The sequence below is a fragment of the Myxocyprinus asiaticus genome, chromosome 27 (genome assembly GCF_019703515.2).
Source record: "Myxocyprinus asiaticus isolate MX2 ecotype Aquarium Trade chromosome 27, UBuf_Myxa_2, whole genome shotgun sequence".
NCBI lineage: Eukaryota > Metazoa > Chordata > Actinopteri > Cypriniformes > Catostomidae > Myxocyprinus > Myxocyprinus asiaticus.
This window is the reverse complement of record NC_059370.1, coordinates 20,013,428-20,032,942: the sequence shown is the minus strand read 5'-3', so window position 1 is coordinate 20,032,942 and position 19,515 is coordinate 20,013,428. Positions and strand designations below refer to the sequence as shown.

At 38.2% G+C, this 19,515-nt stretch overlaps 1 protein-coding gene and 1 non-coding gene across 5 annotated transcripts; both read right to left on the bottom strand.

Moving 5' to 3' along the window:
* Positions 1-26: 26 nt before the first annotated feature.
* On the bottom strand, positions 27-15,499 carry LOC127418057 (cleavage stimulation factor subunit 2-like). 4 transcript variants are annotated; one of them, XM_051658399.1, is made up of 14 exons: positions 15,365-15,499; positions 14,805-14,883; positions 13,602-13,771; positions 13,354-13,490; positions 13,044-13,163; positions 8,733-8,855; positions 4,101-4,203; positions 3,944-4,006; positions 3,019-3,078; positions 1,736-1,874; positions 1,346-1,527; positions 1,114-1,238; positions 853-891; positions 27-545 (listed from the first exon to the last, which is right to left on the bottom strand). In XM_051658399.1, exons 1-14 carry the CDS (start codon positions 15,441-15,443, stop codon positions 423-425), a joined length of 1,542 nt encoding a protein of 513 aa, XP_051514359.1. In that variant the 5' UTR covers positions 15,444-15,499; the 3' UTR covers positions 27-422. The 4 variants fall into 4 exon arrangements, with proteins under 4 accessions (XP_051514359.1, XP_051514361.1, XP_051514362.1 ...); XM_051658401.1 differs by having other exon boundaries at positions 28-545; positions 13,602-13,840; positions 15,365-15,409; XM_051658402.1 differs by lacking the exons at positions 14,805-14,883; positions 15,365-15,499 and adding an exon at positions 13,945-14,072 and having other exon boundaries at positions 28-545.
* A 2,897-nt stretch (positions 15,500-18,396) lies between these two features.
* trnav-uac (transfer RNA valine (anticodon UAC)) lies at positions 18,397-18,469 on the bottom strand. The gene has a single exon. It is a non-coding gene; the product is annotated as a tRNA-Val (tRNA).
* Between the last annotated feature and the right edge of the window lie 1,046 nt (positions 18,470-19,515).

The window sequence follows — 19,515 nt, the reverse complement described above, 5'->3', positions numbered from 1 at the left end:
CCAGTCATTTATTTCAAAATCCAGTTGTTTATTTTTTATGTTTGCAGTAAATTGCCAACCACTACTATTCATATACAATAGTTTTCACTTCAAAAAGGAAAAATACCACTATAAAAACAAAAAACAACAAGAACAAAAGGTTACAAGTGTGGAAATCCTGCAGACCAATGCATAAGCAGTCAATGGATGGTTATTCAACTGGATGTGTACATTCCAACAAACGTACAGAGAAGTTGTAGAGTCAGATTCTTTACACTTGAACTATGAGAAATCAACCATGGCAGTCAGCCAACTTCCATTGTCTTTATGGGTTACTTAAGGACAAGCATGTTCCACTTTGTCACTGAGCCAGTCATTCTCATAATAAGCCGTTTTAAGGATGGACGCATCTAAGAGGAGGAGGAAACTCACGTCAAAATTCCTCAAGGTGCACCTGCCGTCTTCTGTATCTGCTCCTTCAGTATGAGAATACTCTGTCTTTGTTCTGGTGGCAGCATGGCGATCTGTTCTGGGGTCAGCTGCAGGACCTGCATAATCAGGGCAGCCTGGGAATGTGAAGACACACACAGATTACCATCTAAAACACAAAGCCGCGTTACATGATGAAAGATTCAATTTCACCAACAACACCATTTCAACAGCAGCTGGTAAGGCTGGAAAATCTGGTCACTGAAGCTTATATAAGGCATACAGTACATGTGTGTGGTTAAGAAGCTTTTTAGAAAACATTTTAGGATTGTTGAGTAGTGATAAAAATCACTGTCACTGGTAGATGCATTGGCAGGAACATCTAAGATGCATAGATACCTCCCTACCCATCCAGTGGTGTGTCAGAAAAACAAAAGCACCTACCTTCTCATGGTCTTGCGATGACACATCAGAGGCAGGACCCTGTTAAAATGCATAAATGGCATCATTATTATAGCGACCAATGTAGACACACAGGATACTGACTAAACTGAACAAACCAATCAGATTTTATGATTTGTGAAGTGACAGCGTAAACACTAAGTCCTAAAGATTGAAAAACAAACTGGATTTATGTGCAGTATGAAGAAAGCCTAACACCACAAGACTATGCAAACTGTTGAACTGGGCTGAGCTTTATCTTACCGGTCTTGCTGCTGGAGGTGCACTTTGTGCCATTCCATGTGGGGGAGGACCCTGCATTCCACCTGCCACAGGAACCCTCTGGCCCGATATCGGACCCCGAGCATCAACAGCCCTTGGATCACGACCTTGACGGATAAGAATTGAGAAAGATTTGTAAACAGTGGGGAGCAAATCTAGTAATGTGGCAATCCAAGTCAACAAATAGGAAGAAAAAAAATATGTCTTCAAGTACCCCTTGGCTCCATGGGTGGGCCACGCTGTTCCATCATAGGCCCTCTAGGTTCTCCCATCATGGGCCCTCTAGGTTCTCCCATCATGGGCCCTCCTCTCATGTCATGAGGGCCTCGCATGTCCGGAGGCGCCATGTGCATGGGCGGCCCCTGGTGTTGCGGAGGGCCTCCAATATAACCACGCCTAGTGAACAATTTCTGAATGTTAAGCACAATTATCTATGGGCAAAAATAAGGATTAAACAATGATGCTTTTCTAACAATACTCTCTTCTCAGAGCTATGGTATGGAAAAAAAAAAGGTTATCGTAAAAACAGTTAAATGATCCTCCAAAAGAGCAATACGTTAACAACAGCTCCGACTGTCTAAATGTAATATTTGCAATGCATTACCCAGGCTCCACCACATCTCCACTGACCAATGATCCACCTCGCGGATCATTTGGGCCATCACCAAGGAGGCCTCTGGGTGGGATTCCTGGAGGGCCTGGTGGGGCCCCTCGCATTGGGGCACGCGGGTCTACATTTGGCACTATAAAAAAGAAAAAGTGCAGTAATGTGAAAATGTACAGTATAAATACATAACAGTTGGGATTATTTTGTCAGAGTGATGCTAACCTCAGATTAGTGGCAAACATCAAGCGTCCATTTCACAAACAAAAGGGCATTGTTTCATCTGACACACTGACACTGATAACCACAAGATGATTTCAACATCGCTACAAAGTAAAACTCAATACACTTTTCTGCTACACTGGCACATTCCATTAGGTGACAAGACTGTATTGTTCAGGTTTTGGATATGTTACAACAAAGGGTTAAACTGAAACAAGTGTGCTTAAGAGGGAATGAGGACAACACATCATAAACACAGATACAAAGTCTGGCAGGACACACCTAACACTATTCCACAATGTTTTTATTAATGGATTACTGCTTTCAACTATGCTTTTTACTGTTTCAGGTCATTCCTCTGAATTGCTGTTTCACCCGTTTCCTTTGCCTCTAAATATTTATGTGGTATTTTGCACTCTATCTTTGATACGAGTTCCAAAATAACCTCTTGCTTACTACTGTCAACAGTTCTAGTGTGATTTGTGAACGTATTAATTTAGTGCAATTAATTATATGAAAAATAAAGAGTTGAAAAAATGTACGCAATCATGACCCCGACCTGTACGAAAATTCCGTAATAAGGAATATTCTTAGCAATTCAAGCTTAATGTACTACCTTGATGCAGTAGGGAACAGCCAGCACTCCAGCTGTACAGGCAACACGCCTTGTCAAACCAGCGATCAGACAGCACAGCCTTCCACAGATAATGCGCTCTTGCGTTCAAAGTTTCAAATTACGTTTCACTTGACACAGCAATCTAAAAACATAGCACTTATGACAAAAGATGCTGAAAACGAAAGAGACACAACGCAACCAAAGTGAGATGCTCCAAAAGTGTCCAACTAATACACGAGGAAATAGACCAACAATTAAAAATTCAGCAGAGGGAAGTAGGCCAATAATAGGGTCATGTTTAATCATATGGAAAGAAACTATATTTTTACTTTTAAAGCCACTTTTTTTGTATTGTCCAACTGTGCTCAAAAGGTGCACAGGTGTAAGACAATGAGCAGCCCACGGTTAGCCCTGTTCTGAGTAGACCAGAGTGCATCCATGATACCTTGAGACCGCTCGATAGCAGCCTGCCCAGCTGCTCCTACAGGAGAGTCCTGAAGGGTTCCTGGGTCAGCATTAAGTAAAAGAAAGGAGAGAAAACTGAGACAGCGCACAGAAGCACTTACTTAAATTTCCCATGGATGGTTCATTGATGCTTGTACTGATGTTAATGGACATGGGTTAAGAGTAGTGGTCGACCTACATGGGTTCAATGACCAATGCAGATAATGATATCTAGAGATTTTTGAGGCAGACAATATAATGGTACAAACAGAATTTAATGATAGCCAATAAGATGTACCCAAAATGAATCCTGTACGTAATTATAATTCACACAAAAAAACCCATTTGAAAACAGAAAGTGTGTATTATCCACTGAGAAAGCTGTTGGTACATTTAGAAACTAAAGGGATAATACTTCTGTTAACCAACCAAGCAGGCCAAAATGGGCAAATATCAGGGCGATAAATTGGCCTGGCTGATATATTGGATTATCCCTAGTTAATCTGAAGTGCACAAATCATCTAGGCTACTGCAAGTTCAACAGATCTGTTAGCCAATACTGTACACTTGTGGACAGGTTTGGTAACTGCATTTAAGAACTAAAAAGAAACATGCTGGAATAGTTTCCTCACAATGGCTGAGAATATTTAACAAATCTTCCTGTTAAAATGTTTACCTTAAAGAAAAGCAAGCACATAAAAAAGAAAAGTCATAAAATTTGTAAATGTCTGTACTTTGATCTAACAATACAACTTCTAAATACTACTCCAATGCATAAAAAAAAAAAAAAAAAAAAAACAAACATCGCTGTTGCTGCAATGGGAAACAAAATGAATATGATAAAACTATGCACAACTGGAGCTTTATGAACATCAAAGCATTGCAATGCAATTGAACATGGTGGTTTCTCTGCCCAAAATTAGTACCTGGTCCTCTATCCATGGGCACAGGGCCTCCTGTGGGAATCCCTATCTGAGGCTGCATCCCACCTGTAAAGAGAGGACCAGAGGCAAACAACTATGGCTATGTAGACAGATACACAAACACAGAAGTGTTATGTAATGCAGGGTCAACTGAGCTTACCAGCTGGTCCCATTGGCCCCTGTCCTGGCATTGGCCCAGGTCCTCCACCCCCCATCTGTGGAGGCTGCATCATTTGAGGGGCTCCGTTCACATGCATACCTGGCTGTGAGACATAGGAACAACAGAAGATGATTCATTACCACTGCACAAGACCAACAGCTCAGCAGTTAACTGTCCATGAACCCAACTAAAACTCCAGCGAAGATCTTCAATGTCCACCGTGAGCTTTGACGAGAAGATTATAATAAACCTCTACCAACCAGTCAATGAGTTTATATGCACAACAACATTTTCATAACTATCAAAAAACAACTCATTAAAACCATTTTAAGGAACATTAAATTAATTTAAAAAAAACATCACAAGAAAAACATGTTTACATGCAGCCTAGTCTCATGAAATTTATGGGAGCATTGCAACGTTTTTGCAAAACTGAAATTACGTGCTTCATTACACGTTTGGCTGCGGTTTTCAAGTGAAATGTCCAGCAGAGGGCTCCAAAACCAAGCGAAATGAGGTTGTAATCAGATGAGGTTTTTAAGATGAATCTTAGATGGAGATTTAAATAATTAAAACATACCTCCTTAACCCTAACCATTAGTGTCCTAAAAGATAAATGAGAGTCTAACAAAACAGACACCCTTCCCCTTAAGCAACACATAACCCTAACCGTTAGTGTTTTAAAATGCAAATTCGAAAAAAAAGAAAAAACAAAACACTTTAAATGAAGCAACCACAACATTTGGTGTTGCTTCTAAGCCACTTTCACGCACTGGCTGGACTCCAACCACAGCCGTCGCGCTCAAAGTCCATCGCTCTATCAGGTGAGCTACCGAGCAAGCTAATGATATTGAAATAAATGTGTATATGTAGTGGGGTCTGTAATACAAGTGTTCAAATGTTTTGTTTTTCAAATCATGCGTTAAAGTAAAAGTGTTTTGATATCATAACATAGCATGGGGTGAATAATAGTGTCAAAATTACGTTTTTATAAAATCAAAATTGTTCCTGTGATTTGTGTGACAATGATTAAACCGCACATTTGTTGTAGCGCCTCTAGTGTTCATTTCACCAGGAAACGGCAGCGAAACGTAGAAAGCGGCACGATGTATACAAAAATGTATATAGAGTAACGTTCATTCTATGAGACCAGGTTGTTTACATGAGATTTGGCATGCACAACTTGAATAAGCTGACAAAATACCAAGAAAGGGGTCTAGCAATTGTTCTCTTATGTAAACGTGCTAGACAGATGTCTTTGAACGTTGCGCTGCACATTGCTGTTTTTTCAGCATTTGCGCAGGACCGCAGCTTTTTAATATTAAAAGAACTTGCTTTTACAGAACATATATAAGCTGCACTCGCAGTCTGTCTGCCGGCACTAATAATAGTCAATGTATACAGAGATTAGGGTTTGTTTTGTGTGTTTTCTTGTTTAATATTCATTACATGCCTTTTTATCGCCTCATTTTGGTTTAATGCATTACAGCTGTTTGAAGTTCATTATTCTTGCTATGTGAGGAGTCACCAGGATTATCTTAACCACCTATATAAAAGGGCACCATAATTTATGCAAGTGCATTATTATTTATTTCTCATTTAAATCAGCATACATCTGTTATACAGGCACATTTATGGTTCATGTTACAGCCGTCAAACCTTAAATAGCATTCCAAATCCCAAGCTTTTAAATTTATACCTATTTTACAATAAGAAGATTTTAATGACTTACCTAGAAGTTCCAGGTTGAATGATTGAAAATTATAACTTTTAAAAAAAAAACTTGGTTAGCAATAAAGAGGACTTTTAAAGTGAACCTATTATGGTTTTTAAACGTGCCTAATCTTGTTATAAAGGTCTCATACAATAGATTTACATGCATCCAAGGTCAAAAAACACTTTAATTTAAATTGCATCATTACCTTTTTTTCCCGGTGTCAAAAACGACTCGTTCAATGATCCGTTCTAAAGGATTCATTCTAAACTCCTCCTTTCAGAGAGCCTACTCTGCTCTGATTGGTCAGATGTCCCAGTCTGTTGTGATTGGTCTACCGCTTAGTGTAGTGTTTGAGGGCGGGTCAAAGCTGTTCGCGAGCAGTCAATGAAAAGCAGAGGCGGGGTTTTTTGTTACCAAATTACATAGGTTAGTACAGGAAGTAAGTCTGGAATTACTAACGACTCGTTTCAGGTGTTCAGAATCGGTTCTTTCTTTTGGGAGTCAATAACTCTATTTGTCGTGCACTTTGATTTTTGAAACTTTGCAGACTTTTACATTCACAAACAGCTATATAACACACTACATGAAAGCTAATATTTGAAAAACCATAATGGGTGCTCTTTAAAAAACAAAAAAACAACTCTAAACGATATTCACCAAATTACAAGGAAAACAATTTTTTTTTTTTAATTAAGTTTAATTCAGTAAAAAATTCACTGCACTGAGTTTTTGTCTTGTTTTCCATTGAAATTATCTAACAAAATACATTTACTTCAGAAGCAACATATTAGATATTTAGACTTGCTTTCAGAGAATGTATCGTGAATACAAGTGTATTTTTTCACTTGTTCAAACTTCTGCCAGTGCAGTAAAGAAAAAATATACTCGTATACAAGATATATTCTCTATAAGCAAGTCTAAATATCTTATATGTTGCTTCTCAGGTAAATGTATCTTGTTTTAAGTAGGCTATTTTTAGATATTTTAAAATATTTAAATATTGTATTCAACATTCTCCAGTAACACATTTTTATTCTGCAGTATAGCTACTAAAGTAAATATACATTGTTTTAAAGGAGATTTAGATATTATTTTTGGAAAACTAGCCAAGAAAGACTAATCAAAAAATATTTAGTTGCAGCGTATAATGAGCTAAGACTACACTCTCTCACTTTTATGTTCACTTCGATCCATATTTAACTCACAAAAACAAACTCTCTCTTGTTAATAGAGATGCGTATTGCCGATTTTCTTCACAATAAGATACACACCGTGACACGTGATTTAATACGTCGCAAGCCATCACGTTATAATCTAGCTGCAGCAAACATGCACGATGGACGAGCGTCCTTGCGCCAGAGTGTGCATTAGCCAGGTGCAGTTTCAATCTCTCCCCCTTCACATGGCTCATAGAAGAGGCGCTGACCACACTGAGAAATGCCATTTTCGGAGTTTGTTTATGACCCATTTGCTTATTATTTGAACTTTAATATAGGATGCATTAAAGATATAACAGCAGGTTGTTTGCTTTCGAGACGCTCTGACATGCAATTTTGGTTAAACGGAATGCCAGATACTGCTCTGCTCTATTTCACAACGATGGTGCCTCAGTATTTACTTATTTTGTATTATTGCATTATAATTCCCTCATACTTTGTGATCTACATCACCTTTTTAACTGTTTGAAAGTGTGGAGTCTCCTCAATCAGACGCGAGCTGCAGTGCCGCTGCAGAGTTTCATATGATCTCATGTTACGTTAAATGAGATCAAATGACAATTCGACAACGAACATTTTTGTTAACAATTTTTTTTTTAATAGTCTACGTTGTCGATAACGTTGACTAATCATTTCAGCCCTAGAACACAGTCTCATTTAAATAGGCCTGCATACCACGACAAACACACATGATGTTGAAGTGCTTGCACATTTTCATTCTTCCTCAACAGTTCTTTGTCTAATGATAAAAAGGTAAATATCAATAAATCTTCTATCATCTGCATAAACGCAGATATCCTCTTTAAACCAATTTAATTCACAAACCTCATAAAACTTCCAGCGCTTTCTTCATGTGGAGCGCTCATATATATTCGTCAAGCACATTTTTTATAGCCTGGTTCAAAACTGTCCCGCTGACTAACAAATGTTGAGCGACATCCGTGACACTCCATGCAGGCAATCAAGTAAACTGGAAGCTGTCAGCAGATTGCTGCTCTCGCTGGATCCGCATGAGTGCGAGAGAGAAACCTCAAGGTAAAAGCACTTCACGTGCGCTACATCTAATTTTTATATTCACTGTGTTCACTGTATGTACAATTAGTTTGATTCTGTCTTTTGTGAGAACATGCAATTAAAGATAAAAAAAAGTTAGTTATCAAATTTTGCAAAAATATAAAGCTAAAAAGTTTATTTATTTTTTAGTTTATAGAGATCAACCAATATTGATTTTTAATGACCGATAAGATATTGATTATTTTTTGTGTTTAAGTGTCTGATAACCGATAGTCATAACCAATTTTAATGTTATTTCTGTGTTTAGGCACATTAACAACTTAATTTAATACTAACCTCTATTGCACTGCTTAACAAAACTAATATTGCACACGGTCCACAGAGAATTAATTTGACTAGTTTTAGTTTAGCCCATCACTTAATTAATATTTAAAATGTAAAGTCTTGTGTCCAACGGTTAAAAATATCAGTCAAACGGATTATTGGCCTATTGTTACAATTTTATGTACATGTAATTTACTATTATATTAAACTGTGTGATACATCTGCATTTTATCGGCCACCCTGCTCTCTGGATATCGGCATCAGCCATTAAAAAAAAAAAACTCATAACGGTCAGCCTCTACCTGTAATAAAGCATGACAGTGTATATGGAATGGAAGGGATGAAAGTAGTAATACCTACCATTGGTTGAGGCTGAGAGACAGGGATGTTGGGCTGAGGCAGAGGCTGATTAGCTACTGGAACCTGCCCAGGCTGAGGGTTTGGGTTTATGGGTGGAACCACAGGCGGCCGGTGGAGCATTTTCTGAAAGAGTGAGAGATCAATTTTCACTTGATTAGTTTATATAACTTAAAATGCCATATACAGTTGTGCTCAAAAGTTTGCATACCCTGGCAGAAATTGTGAAATTGTGGCATTGATTTTGAAAATATGACTAATCATGCAAAAAAAAAAAAAAAAAGTATTTTAAGGATAGTGATCATATGAAGCCATTTATTATCACATAGTTGTTTGGCTCCTTTTTAAATCATAATAACAGAAATCACCTAAATGGCCCTGATCAAAAGTTTACATACCCTTGAATGTTTGGCCTTATTACAGACACACAAGTTTAAATGAAAATTAAAGGTTAATTTCCCACACCTGTGGCTTTTTAAATTGCAATTAGTGTCTGTGTATAAATAGTCAATGAGTTTGTTAGCTCTCATGTGGATGCACTGAGCAGGCTAGATACTGAGCCATGGGGAGCAGAAAAGAACTGTCAAAAGACCTGCGTAACAAGGTAATGGAACTTTATAAAGATGGAAAAGGATTTAAAAAGATATCCAAATCCTTGAAAATGCCAGTCAGTACTGTTCAATCACTTATTAAGAAGTGGAAAATTCGGGGATCTCTTGATACCAAGCCAAGGTCAGGTAGACCAAGAAAGATTTCAGCCACAACTGCCACAAGAATTGTTCGGGATACAAAGAAAAACCCACAGGTAACCTCAGGAGAAATACAGGCTGCTCTGGAAAAAGAAGGTGTGGTTGTTTCAAGGAGCACAATATGACGATATTTGAACAAAAATGAGCTGCATGTTCAGGTTGCCAGAAAGAAGCCTTTACTGCGTCAATGCTACAAAAAAGCCTGGTTACAATATGCCCAACAACACCTTGACACGCCTCACAGCTTCTGGCACACTGTAATTTGGAGTGACGAGACCAAAATAGAGCTGTATGGTCATAACCATAAGCGCTATGTTTGGAGAGGGGTCAACAAGGCCTATAGTGAAAAGAATACCATCCCCACTGTGAAGCATTGTGGTGGCTCACTGATGTTTTGGGGGTGTGTGAGCTCTAAAGGCATGGGGAATCTTGTGAAAATTGATGGCAAGATGAATGCAGCATGTTATCAGAAAATACTGTCAGACAATTTGCATTCTTCTGCACGAAAGCTGCACATGGGACACTCTTGGACTTTCCAGCACGACAATGACCCAAAGCACCAGGCCAAGTTGACCCTCCAGTGGTTACAGCAGAAAAAGGTGATGGTTCTCGAGTGGACATCACAGTCTCCTGACCTTAATATCATCGAACCACTCAGGGGAGATCTCAAACGTGTGGTTCATGCAAGACGACCAAAGACTTTGCATGACCTGGAGGCATTTTGCCAAGACGAATGGGCAGCAATACCACCTGCAAGAATTTGGGGCCTCATAGACAACTATTACAAAAGACTGCACACTGTCATTGATGCTAAAGGGGGCAATACACAGTATTAAGAATTAAGGGAATGCAGACTTTTGAACAGGGGTCATTTCATTTTTTTCTTTGTTGCCATGTTTTGTTTTATGATTGTGCCATTCTGTTATAACCTACAGTTGAATATGAATCCCATAAGAAATAAAATAAATGTGTTTTGCCTGCTCACTCATGTTTTCTTTAAAAATGGTACATATATTACCAGTTCTCCAAGGGTATGCAAACTTTTGAGCACAACTGTATCAAACAATTGTTTTAGGTCTTTTACTAGCCAAATTAAAATTAATTTAAATTATGAGTCACAGCATAACTATGTTCATTATTAAATCTGTTTCCCCCTGCCTTCATTTTCTTCCTCCTCTCATAAACTTTCATTTTTCTCCTCTTTTCTAAAAAATACTTAACTGCAAACTTTCTGCATGCCAAATATCAATGCCATTGGTATCACTACATAACTATATTTAGGAGTCTATCACTTACAGTAGCAAGCTACACTCTTCTCAGATGATGCAAATGAACAGGTATGGGAGTCATTTGTTGCCTAGTGATAGTCATCAATATGTAAGACAGATATGCACAGATGCAGCTCAAATTGGCTGATATTTACATCATGGCTTATAAGAAGAATAACTGCACTAAATGTGTGCAGATTTGGTGTACATGAACTTGCAGACTTCTTGCCCGGTTCTAATTTCAAACCCTGCACCATTATTTAAACACAGGGTCATTAAATTGTTCCCAGACTGCTCCATTAGTTTACTTAGGCATTCGCCCCTCATTCTTCTTGTACGTTCCCTTAAATGCGTTTATTACACGGTTCACTGGAATACTCTATTCTGATTGGTTAATGGCGCCATCTAGCTGTCTGATATTGCTCTGAAACAACTGCACATCCACATATCAGTCCGCTCATCTGGGTGCTGCGAGCCATCTTTCCTGCTTCTCAGCTCACTGTTTGATCTCTACAAGTAAGCTAATAAAATAATTTCAACTCAAATTAATGTTTCATGTGCATTTATTTATTTATTTACTTTGCATATAAGATGCAAAATGAGCACTCAAGATGTTCATTGATTACAAAATAAACACCAACAGAACTCTGATGCAAACTGGAGGTGGATTTCAGCTGTTCAGCGATTTATTTCTTCTCACATAATTACATAATTTCAGTGCTAATCAATATTTTATGTCCATGTTTTTATTTATTTGTTTAGTAGCCAAGTAATAATCGGGATAAAGTACAGTCAGCCGGTTATTGCAAAATAAACCCCTTCAGTGGCCTTTGTCACAAAGCAGGATTAAGTAGCTAACTACATAAGTTTAAACTTAGTTTAAGCAAACTCTGAATTCACGGTTCAAGTAAAGTGGATAGGCTTTCATCGGGGTTCCTCGCCATAGTAACATACACTAATCGGCTAACCTGCTCTGGGGCAGGTTATGTTCCTGATCAGAGATCTCATCCAGATTCTGAACTATTCAGCTGTGAGCAAAGTGACAGTCACTCCCCCCCAGTATCTCTCACTATAATTTAATGTGCACTTCAACGAGACAATTTTAGAAATTTACAAAACAAGCTATTTATGATCATTATTTATTGCAAGAAATATATTTTTGGCAGTCTTGCATTTGCTTAAAGACACTTTTTCCCAATCATTTTCCTGCATTTGCCATAAAATATGTATGAATAAATAAACATAAAATAACTATATAATTTCAAGATATGAATACAATATCAATAATGGTCGAATTACTTTAAAATATAAAAACTTAATCATTCCACAATATACTGTAGATATATCAGTGAATGCCACCCAAACCCCTTCTTATTAGAATTTGCTGGCAGTGATGCCATGAACACAGTATTTCACTTGAAGTTCAATAAAAGCACACTAGCACACCAAATATGTCTTGGTGTCTTATGCTGCTAGAAAGAAAGAACAAATAAGTCTTTAGTGCATACCATCTAATCATCTTCCAATTGCTCACATTTTTATTATTCGATAGTGTATTAATGTGTAATAGTATTAAATGATATTAAGTTAGTAATTTAAATTAATACTAAAGCTTTTAATTTACATTTTTTTACATTTCAAATCAAGATATTAAACTTTTAAACTTCACGCCATCCACCGCAGCAGCATTCACGCTCAACTCACAACGCGCCCCACCGAGAACGAACCACATTATAGCGACCACGAGGAGGTTACTCCATGTGACTCTACCCTCCTGGGCCAATTTGGCTGCTTAGGAGACCTGGCTGGAATCACTCAGCATGCCCTGGGATTTGAACTAGCGAACTAGCAAGCTCCAGGGGTGGTAGCCAGCGTCTTTTACCACTGAGCTACCCAGGCCCCCAACTGTTTAAATTCTTATAAGTTCCTAATTTTAAGGATTTATAAGTTCCTAATTTTCCTAAAAGATCATAAATCTCACTGACTCTTTCGATATGTGACTCGAATTGATTGGCACGATTGGCTGTTCACTTAATTCATGTGAACGTGCACGTGAATTAATTATAACCTCGGGATCAAACTCTGAATTGATAGAGAATGTTGGTAATAAGCGTCTTGATACCACTTAATCCTAATGAAGCCTGATTGGATTTGGTGAGTTTTGTCAAACTAAAACCAATCCTGGAATCCAGAATTTGTTCAGCTTTTTTGTGATACATGGCACAGGTCGATACAAGACTGTCGGGTTTATTTTGCAATAACCGGATGACTGTACATTATCCCTTACTTGATCTTACCAAGGCAATTTCAGGGTCCACAATCCTCATGACAACCTGGGCTTGCAGCAAGGCGTATGCTAGCTGAGGATTCTGCAGTAGCATGTTCCTGGCTTCCTGGGGACTGTTTTGTACACAAAGCTGTGCGAGAAAGAATTAGAAGATAAATCTAACAGTCACATCTTTTAGATTCTGCGATTATTACTATGAAGAATTCAGTTACTGATGGGCACAGTACAATTACTAGCTACATAAATACAGATTTAGTGCATTCAATGGTACCAAAATGCACCAAAATTGGGTCTTCAAATCAACAATCCCCTGTATTTACCTTCATCTGTTTCATGAGCTCAAACATCTGCTCAGGGGGCAGACTGGCCACAGCTCTGCTGATGGACTCTGGAGCTTCTTCTGGTGTGCAGCCATCTCCGTAAGGGGACTCAATAATAGGAGCACCGGTGCCCAAACCTGTGGAAATAGACATGCAAGTTACACAAAATGCCAGAAGCAATCATTATAATTTAAAAGAATCAGATACCTATTGGTTGGTGTACATTACACTTCAAAATGTAAACTTACTTTTGAGCTCCTCTTTATTCTTCTCACTAGCAGCGTTGTCAACACGTAGGGGCCTGCCACTGAATTCTCTACCGTTTAGGTTACGCATGGCACTGAGGGCTGTCTCCTGATCCTGGTACTCACAGAAGCCATACCCTTTTGGTTTTCCAGTTTCTCTGTCATACACTAACCTGCAAGAAGTGTTTCACTAGATCAGCACTAGGTCTCCTCTTGTTCAGGGGGTTTCAACTTTAACAGACCTAGGGAACCCCAAAATAAAAAAGGCTAGAATTTCTTAGTAACCCTCAGAACATTAAAGGGACAGTTCACCCAAAAAATGAAAAGTCTCTCATCATTTACTCACCCTCATGCCATCCAAGAGGTGTATGACTTTCTTTCTTCTGCAGAACAAAAACAAAGATTTTTAGAAGGATATCTCAGCTCTGTAGGTCCATACAATGCAAATGAACCGTGACCAAAACTTTTAAGCTCCAAAAAGCACATAAAGGCAACATAAAAGTAATCCAAATGACTCCAGTGGTTTACTCTGTGTCTTCGGTAGCAATCAAATCGGTTTTGGATGAGAACAGACCAAAATAACTCATTTTTCACTGTATATCTTGACACTGCAGTCTCCTTGTCGATCATGATTTCAAGCTCGATTACACTTCCTAGTGTTTGACGCATGCTCAGAGCGCTAGATGGCGCTAAGAAGTGTAATTGAGCTTGAAATCATGATTGCAAAGGAAACTGCTGCTGTCAAGATTTATAGTTAAAAATGGAGTTAAATTTTTGTCTGTTCTCACCCTGAAACTTCACTTCAGGATCACTTCAGACATGGATTAAACCACTGGAGTCGTATGGATTACTTTTATGCAGCCTTTATATGCTTTTTGGAGCTTAAAAGTTTTGGTCAACATTCACTTGCATTGTGACCTACAGAGCTAAGATATTCTTCTAAAAATCATTTGCGTTCAGCAGAAGAAAGAAAGTCTTACATACTCGGGATGGCATGAGGCTGAGTAAATGAGGAGAGAATTTTCATTTTTGGGAAAATATTCCTTTAACTACATAATGCTCAACATGTTATTAGATAATACCAATATAATATCATGAAAGGGTAAGAAAATTCTATTCATTTATATATTTTTTCCATAGACCCCTGGTTTAAAAACCTGGCTCTAGGTAATCACATCATGTTGTTTCTATCACTGATGCCCATACCTAAAACTGACCACAAGTCCAACCTCTGAGAAGATGTCTTTCAGCTGTTCCTCTGTGGCCTCATATGGGATGTTTCCCACTGTTAACAAAGACAAAACAATGAAGGAGAAATAAGAAACACCATCCAGTGTTTCACATTGGTTTACTGTTACAGCATCTACTCTAAAGCTCACCACTTTCTGTTTCACAGACTTACCAGTGATGATGATCAAATACTATTTGCAACAATCTATCCAATGCAAAACTGCCATAAGAAAACAAACTAAAATAAAGAGGCAGCAAACATGTTCCACCTGTTTGCTCATTATACATGATATCTAATTCATATGTACATCAAATTACATATGAATTATATTCAATCTATAACAATATTATTAGCCATAGTACACTAATTTGGGTATCTAGCAAATACAGGAATACATGCAGTCAAATAAGATGTCATTTGATGTTGAATCAGTTTTAGTTGTTACTACCTGCAGTTTACAGGGTTTTAGCTTAGCAGCTAATGAAACACAGAATACCTGACCCAAAAACATTTAAACAAATATTTGTATACATACCGAAGACAGAACGTAAAGAGCGGTCCACGGCTGGGTCTCTTGCAGCTGCAGCAGCCGCAGCAATAGCTAAATTCGCCATATCTTGTATGATAAAGTCAACAGCAAACACACCGCTGTGAAGGCGGAGACCGTTTGGAAAATGTAAAGATGGCGTGTAGACGAACTGCACAATTATATTTCAAAATAAAAGTCCTGCCAAGCGCTTCAACTCAAAATACTGTTGCAAAATAGTTGTTACAGGGGCGTCGCGCGAGCACCAGGAAATTTCCTCTGGTCCCAGTAGAATTTTTACTGATAAATCATTGTTTAATGAGGAGGACGTACACACAAACATATACATAAGAAACATTTCCCCTGGCCATTTTAAAAATCATTCTTTCAACGGTTTAGAATGAGAACTAGCGATGCCCCTGAGTCGGTTCGTTTACAGTAAATCACAATATGGTCTGAATCGGTTTGCGGTTGACTTTGAAAAATGTAAACAGCTCGTTTGGAGCGGTTTCTCACTCAGTAAAACAGTATGAGTGGCTGTGTGAAATGATCATCATCATTTCCTCATTATTAGCATTAGTAGCATAATGTCACAAACCCTAAAACGGCTGTAAAAAAGGGACAATTTTAACAACGTTTCAGCTCAAATAATACACAAGTTTTAACAGAGGAATTAACATAAGTGCTTTTATAGAAATTATAAGCTTCACAGTTCTTCACAGTTTAAACCCTACAAAAATTGGCCCCATTCACTTCCATTGTAAGTGCCTCACTGTAATCTCGATATTTAAAAAAAGAAAGAAAGAAAAGAAACGGAGGGACGAGTCAAATTTCATTTTTGTTGTAATCAGCATTATGACACAAATGCTGTCCATTGAGTTGAACTTGAACCCAGAAAAAAAAAAAAAAACTAAAAACATTCACACTTGGAATATAGCCTATGCTCGCAAAATGTAAATATAGTACCCTTATATTGCAAACCAAAGCATCATAAAGTAAACTTTCATTGTCAGTTTTAGTTGTTCTCAGTCCACATGGCAATTGCCTTTTTTATGTACAATTTTACCACACCATACTTCTGGAGATCATATCTTGCTCTATTTCATGCATTTGTTGTGCAGTGCCAAATAAAATTATAATTACCTTGCTGACTTCACCAGATCATGGTCCCGCAAGACCCCTAGCAAGGTTCCGATAAGCATTTACTTGTTTCCATTGATCATGGTATAAATAATGGGGGGTTGTACTTGCTTGTTTTGATTATTGGGGGGTTACCTCCCCCAACCCCCACTGGAATCTATGCCCCTGACCCCTAGGCACTCTTCTTTGGAGTCCTCTTGCCATCCTTAGTGGCAAACCCATTATCCTATATCAAGTGACAAGGGTGATTTGGATAAAAATGAGGAAACTGTGTTTTGGTATGCTAACATTAGACTAAAAATAGCAGCCTTCAAAAATCTGAAACATTCAATCAAGGATTTTTGCTGTAATTTTTTGAACTTGTGAGAAACTTTGAAGGCTACATACAGTAAATATGCTGTGGATGTTACATTAATAGTGTTGTATCTGAAGTAAAAACACCCCATGCTTCCAGTAATGCCACTGCTGGAAGATTCTGAATTGCTCTAGTAACTTTATGCAGTAAACTGAATTTGGAATTCTAACGTGATCATCGTTCAGTCTTTGGAAGTCCTGTGTTTTTGAGTGAGTTCTTATCGTTCTAGTTAATCCGTCAAAAGGTATTTCCAGAAGAAAGAAGACCAAGAGCATGTTCATTTGTTGTTATTTTTTATTTATTATTTACTGGCGCTACAGATGTGTTCATGTGTTCATTCAGAACCTTGGACAGCTCCAACACTGACATAAAATCAAGAAATTGCAATGATATCACAGTAAAAGCAATGTTTAACAGTCTAGCAGGAAATCTGTTCATTAAGGAAATCCTTATTCATTCCCAATTTTGCATATCATCCAGAAACCACCAATGAGAGCCATAAAATTGTCTTTTGGATGGCATTTCTTTTGCTCATCATTATGGTGAGTGGACATTTGATACTATGAATGAATGATCACACCATAACGGTAAAGCTCACAAACGTAGATTAGAGAACCTTCCTTTCAGAAGTTATATTATGTTTTGGATTACTGTCTGGAAATTGTCATCATACATACCGGCAACTCAATGTTTAGCCCACTGTACAGTACATGAACGCACATTCTGTCATACTTAATGTTGCAAGTACAAGCTCAATTTCTTAAGCTCAGCTGTAAGGAAATGTTGGCATTTGCTTTATATTCATTTCACATCAATTAAAAATAATACTGGGGGGGAAATATTGGTGCATTGGGCACAGGTACAGAGTATGCATAGGTCTGTTCAGATTAAATGAGCTGATAATAGCCTACATGATAATATACATTTTAAAAATACATTTTGTTAACCGCATTTGAAAGAGAGGCTTGACTATAGCACAGGGAAAAGTAGCATTAACTATAGTCTACTCTTACTAATTGGTGATTCAATTCGCAGGAACAGTAACCAACTAGAAATATCTGTTGCTAGGTTAAAGTTAACAGTAGGGGTCGCACAAACATTATTTTTGACTTCGTCATTCTTCCTGCCGCTTATTTGTCGACTGTTCGCCGTCATTAAACAAATGATCTTATTTACAGTTGAGCCAATGATGTAGCTATTCGACTTATTGTTCCACCAAATGCCACCAATCTGATTTATTGATAACACTTACAGTTTCACACGCATTTTCATATATATATGCCTATAGAAAGCTTGTATCCCAGACACAGCACCCGCACATTGTTGTGGGCTCTTTTGAGTTTCTGCTAGAGAGATGCAACACGGGCGGTTTCTCGTGTGTCAGACTCTAATCTCATTTACATCCATTTGTGTAACACGCTTGCTTGTCTATGTGCTTATAGGTGTAGTCTATGCTTGATAGTCAGCTAGTTTAGGTAAACCAGCTGACCAGTAAATATTATGACAGAAGGCAAGGTTACAAATTAAATGTATCTCAAAAAACACATGGTTCCACTGGGGCTCGAACCCAGGACCTTCTGCGTGTAAAGCAGACGTGATAACCACTACACTATGGAACCGAATACATATATTACATTCGTGTGAGCGGACCTAAAGCAGACTAACCGTGAGTTTGACACTTTTTTATTTAAAATGCGTTCTCACTTAAATTCATACGTCTACGCGCTATATTTAAGCAGCGCATTATCGTGTTTGTTTCGACGGATTGTTAAAGCTCAACTAGTATGGAGGGAACTCGTGCCGAAACCCAAGCGTCTGACCGACAGACAAACCAACCTAACGTCTAACCGAACCTCTTGTGCTTTGAGCGTCTTACACAGCAGGTGACCCACTTGACGACTACACGTGACCAGTGTTGCCAATTTAGCCACTTTGTTGCTAGATTTAGTGACTTTTTGACCCCCTTAGCCAGTAAAAGAGCCATATGGCGGATAGTGAAATTCAGTGACTTGTAGTCTGATTTAGTGACATTCTTTAACATCTGACACAAAAAAAAAAAAAAAAAATCAGCTCTTTTGTGAATGATGTCTCATTTTTCTCTGTGTTCTAGCACCCCACTGTCTTTCAAGTAATATGACTGACCTGCATGCCATCAGGAGTTGGATTTACTGTATGTGCATACAGATGTTCTATAAATCGAAAGACTGAGGAGCTTATGTGTTGTTGGTATTTGTTGTGACATATGGTGGGAACTCCGTGCCAAAACCCAAGCATCTGGCCGACCGACAGACCGCCCATACATCTGACCAAACCTCTTGTGCTTTGAGCGTCTTACACAGCAGGTGACCCACTTGACGACTACACGTGACCAGTGTTGCCAATTTAGCCACTTTGTTGCTAGATTTAGTGACTTTTTGACCCCCTTAGCCAGTAAAAGAGCCATATGGCGGATAGTGAAAATTTTAGTGACTTGTAGTCTGATTTAGTGACATTCTTTAACATCTGACACACACAAAAAAAAAAAAATCAGCTCTTTTGTGAATGATGTCTCATTTTTCTCTGTGTTCTAGCACCCCACTGTCTTTCAAGTAATATGACTGACCTGCATGCCATCAGGAGTTGGGTTTACTGTATGTGCATACAGATGTTCTATAAATCAAAAGAC

Excerpts from the sequence above, each read along its gene's own strand:
- LOC127418057 (XM_051658399.1), bottom strand. The coding sequence starts at position 15,443 with ATGGCGAATTTAGCTATTGCTGCGGCTGCTGCAGCTGCAAGAGACCCA. Across the intron at positions 13,491-13,601 it reads GAATAAAGAGGAGCTCAAAA|GTTTGGGCACCGGTGCTCCT; the intron begins GTAAGTTTACAT and ends CTATTTCCACAG. Across the intron at positions 4,204-8,732 it reads TCTCTCAGCCTCAACCAATG|CCAGGTATGCATGTGAACGG; the intron begins GTAGGTATTACT and ends TATGTCTCACAG.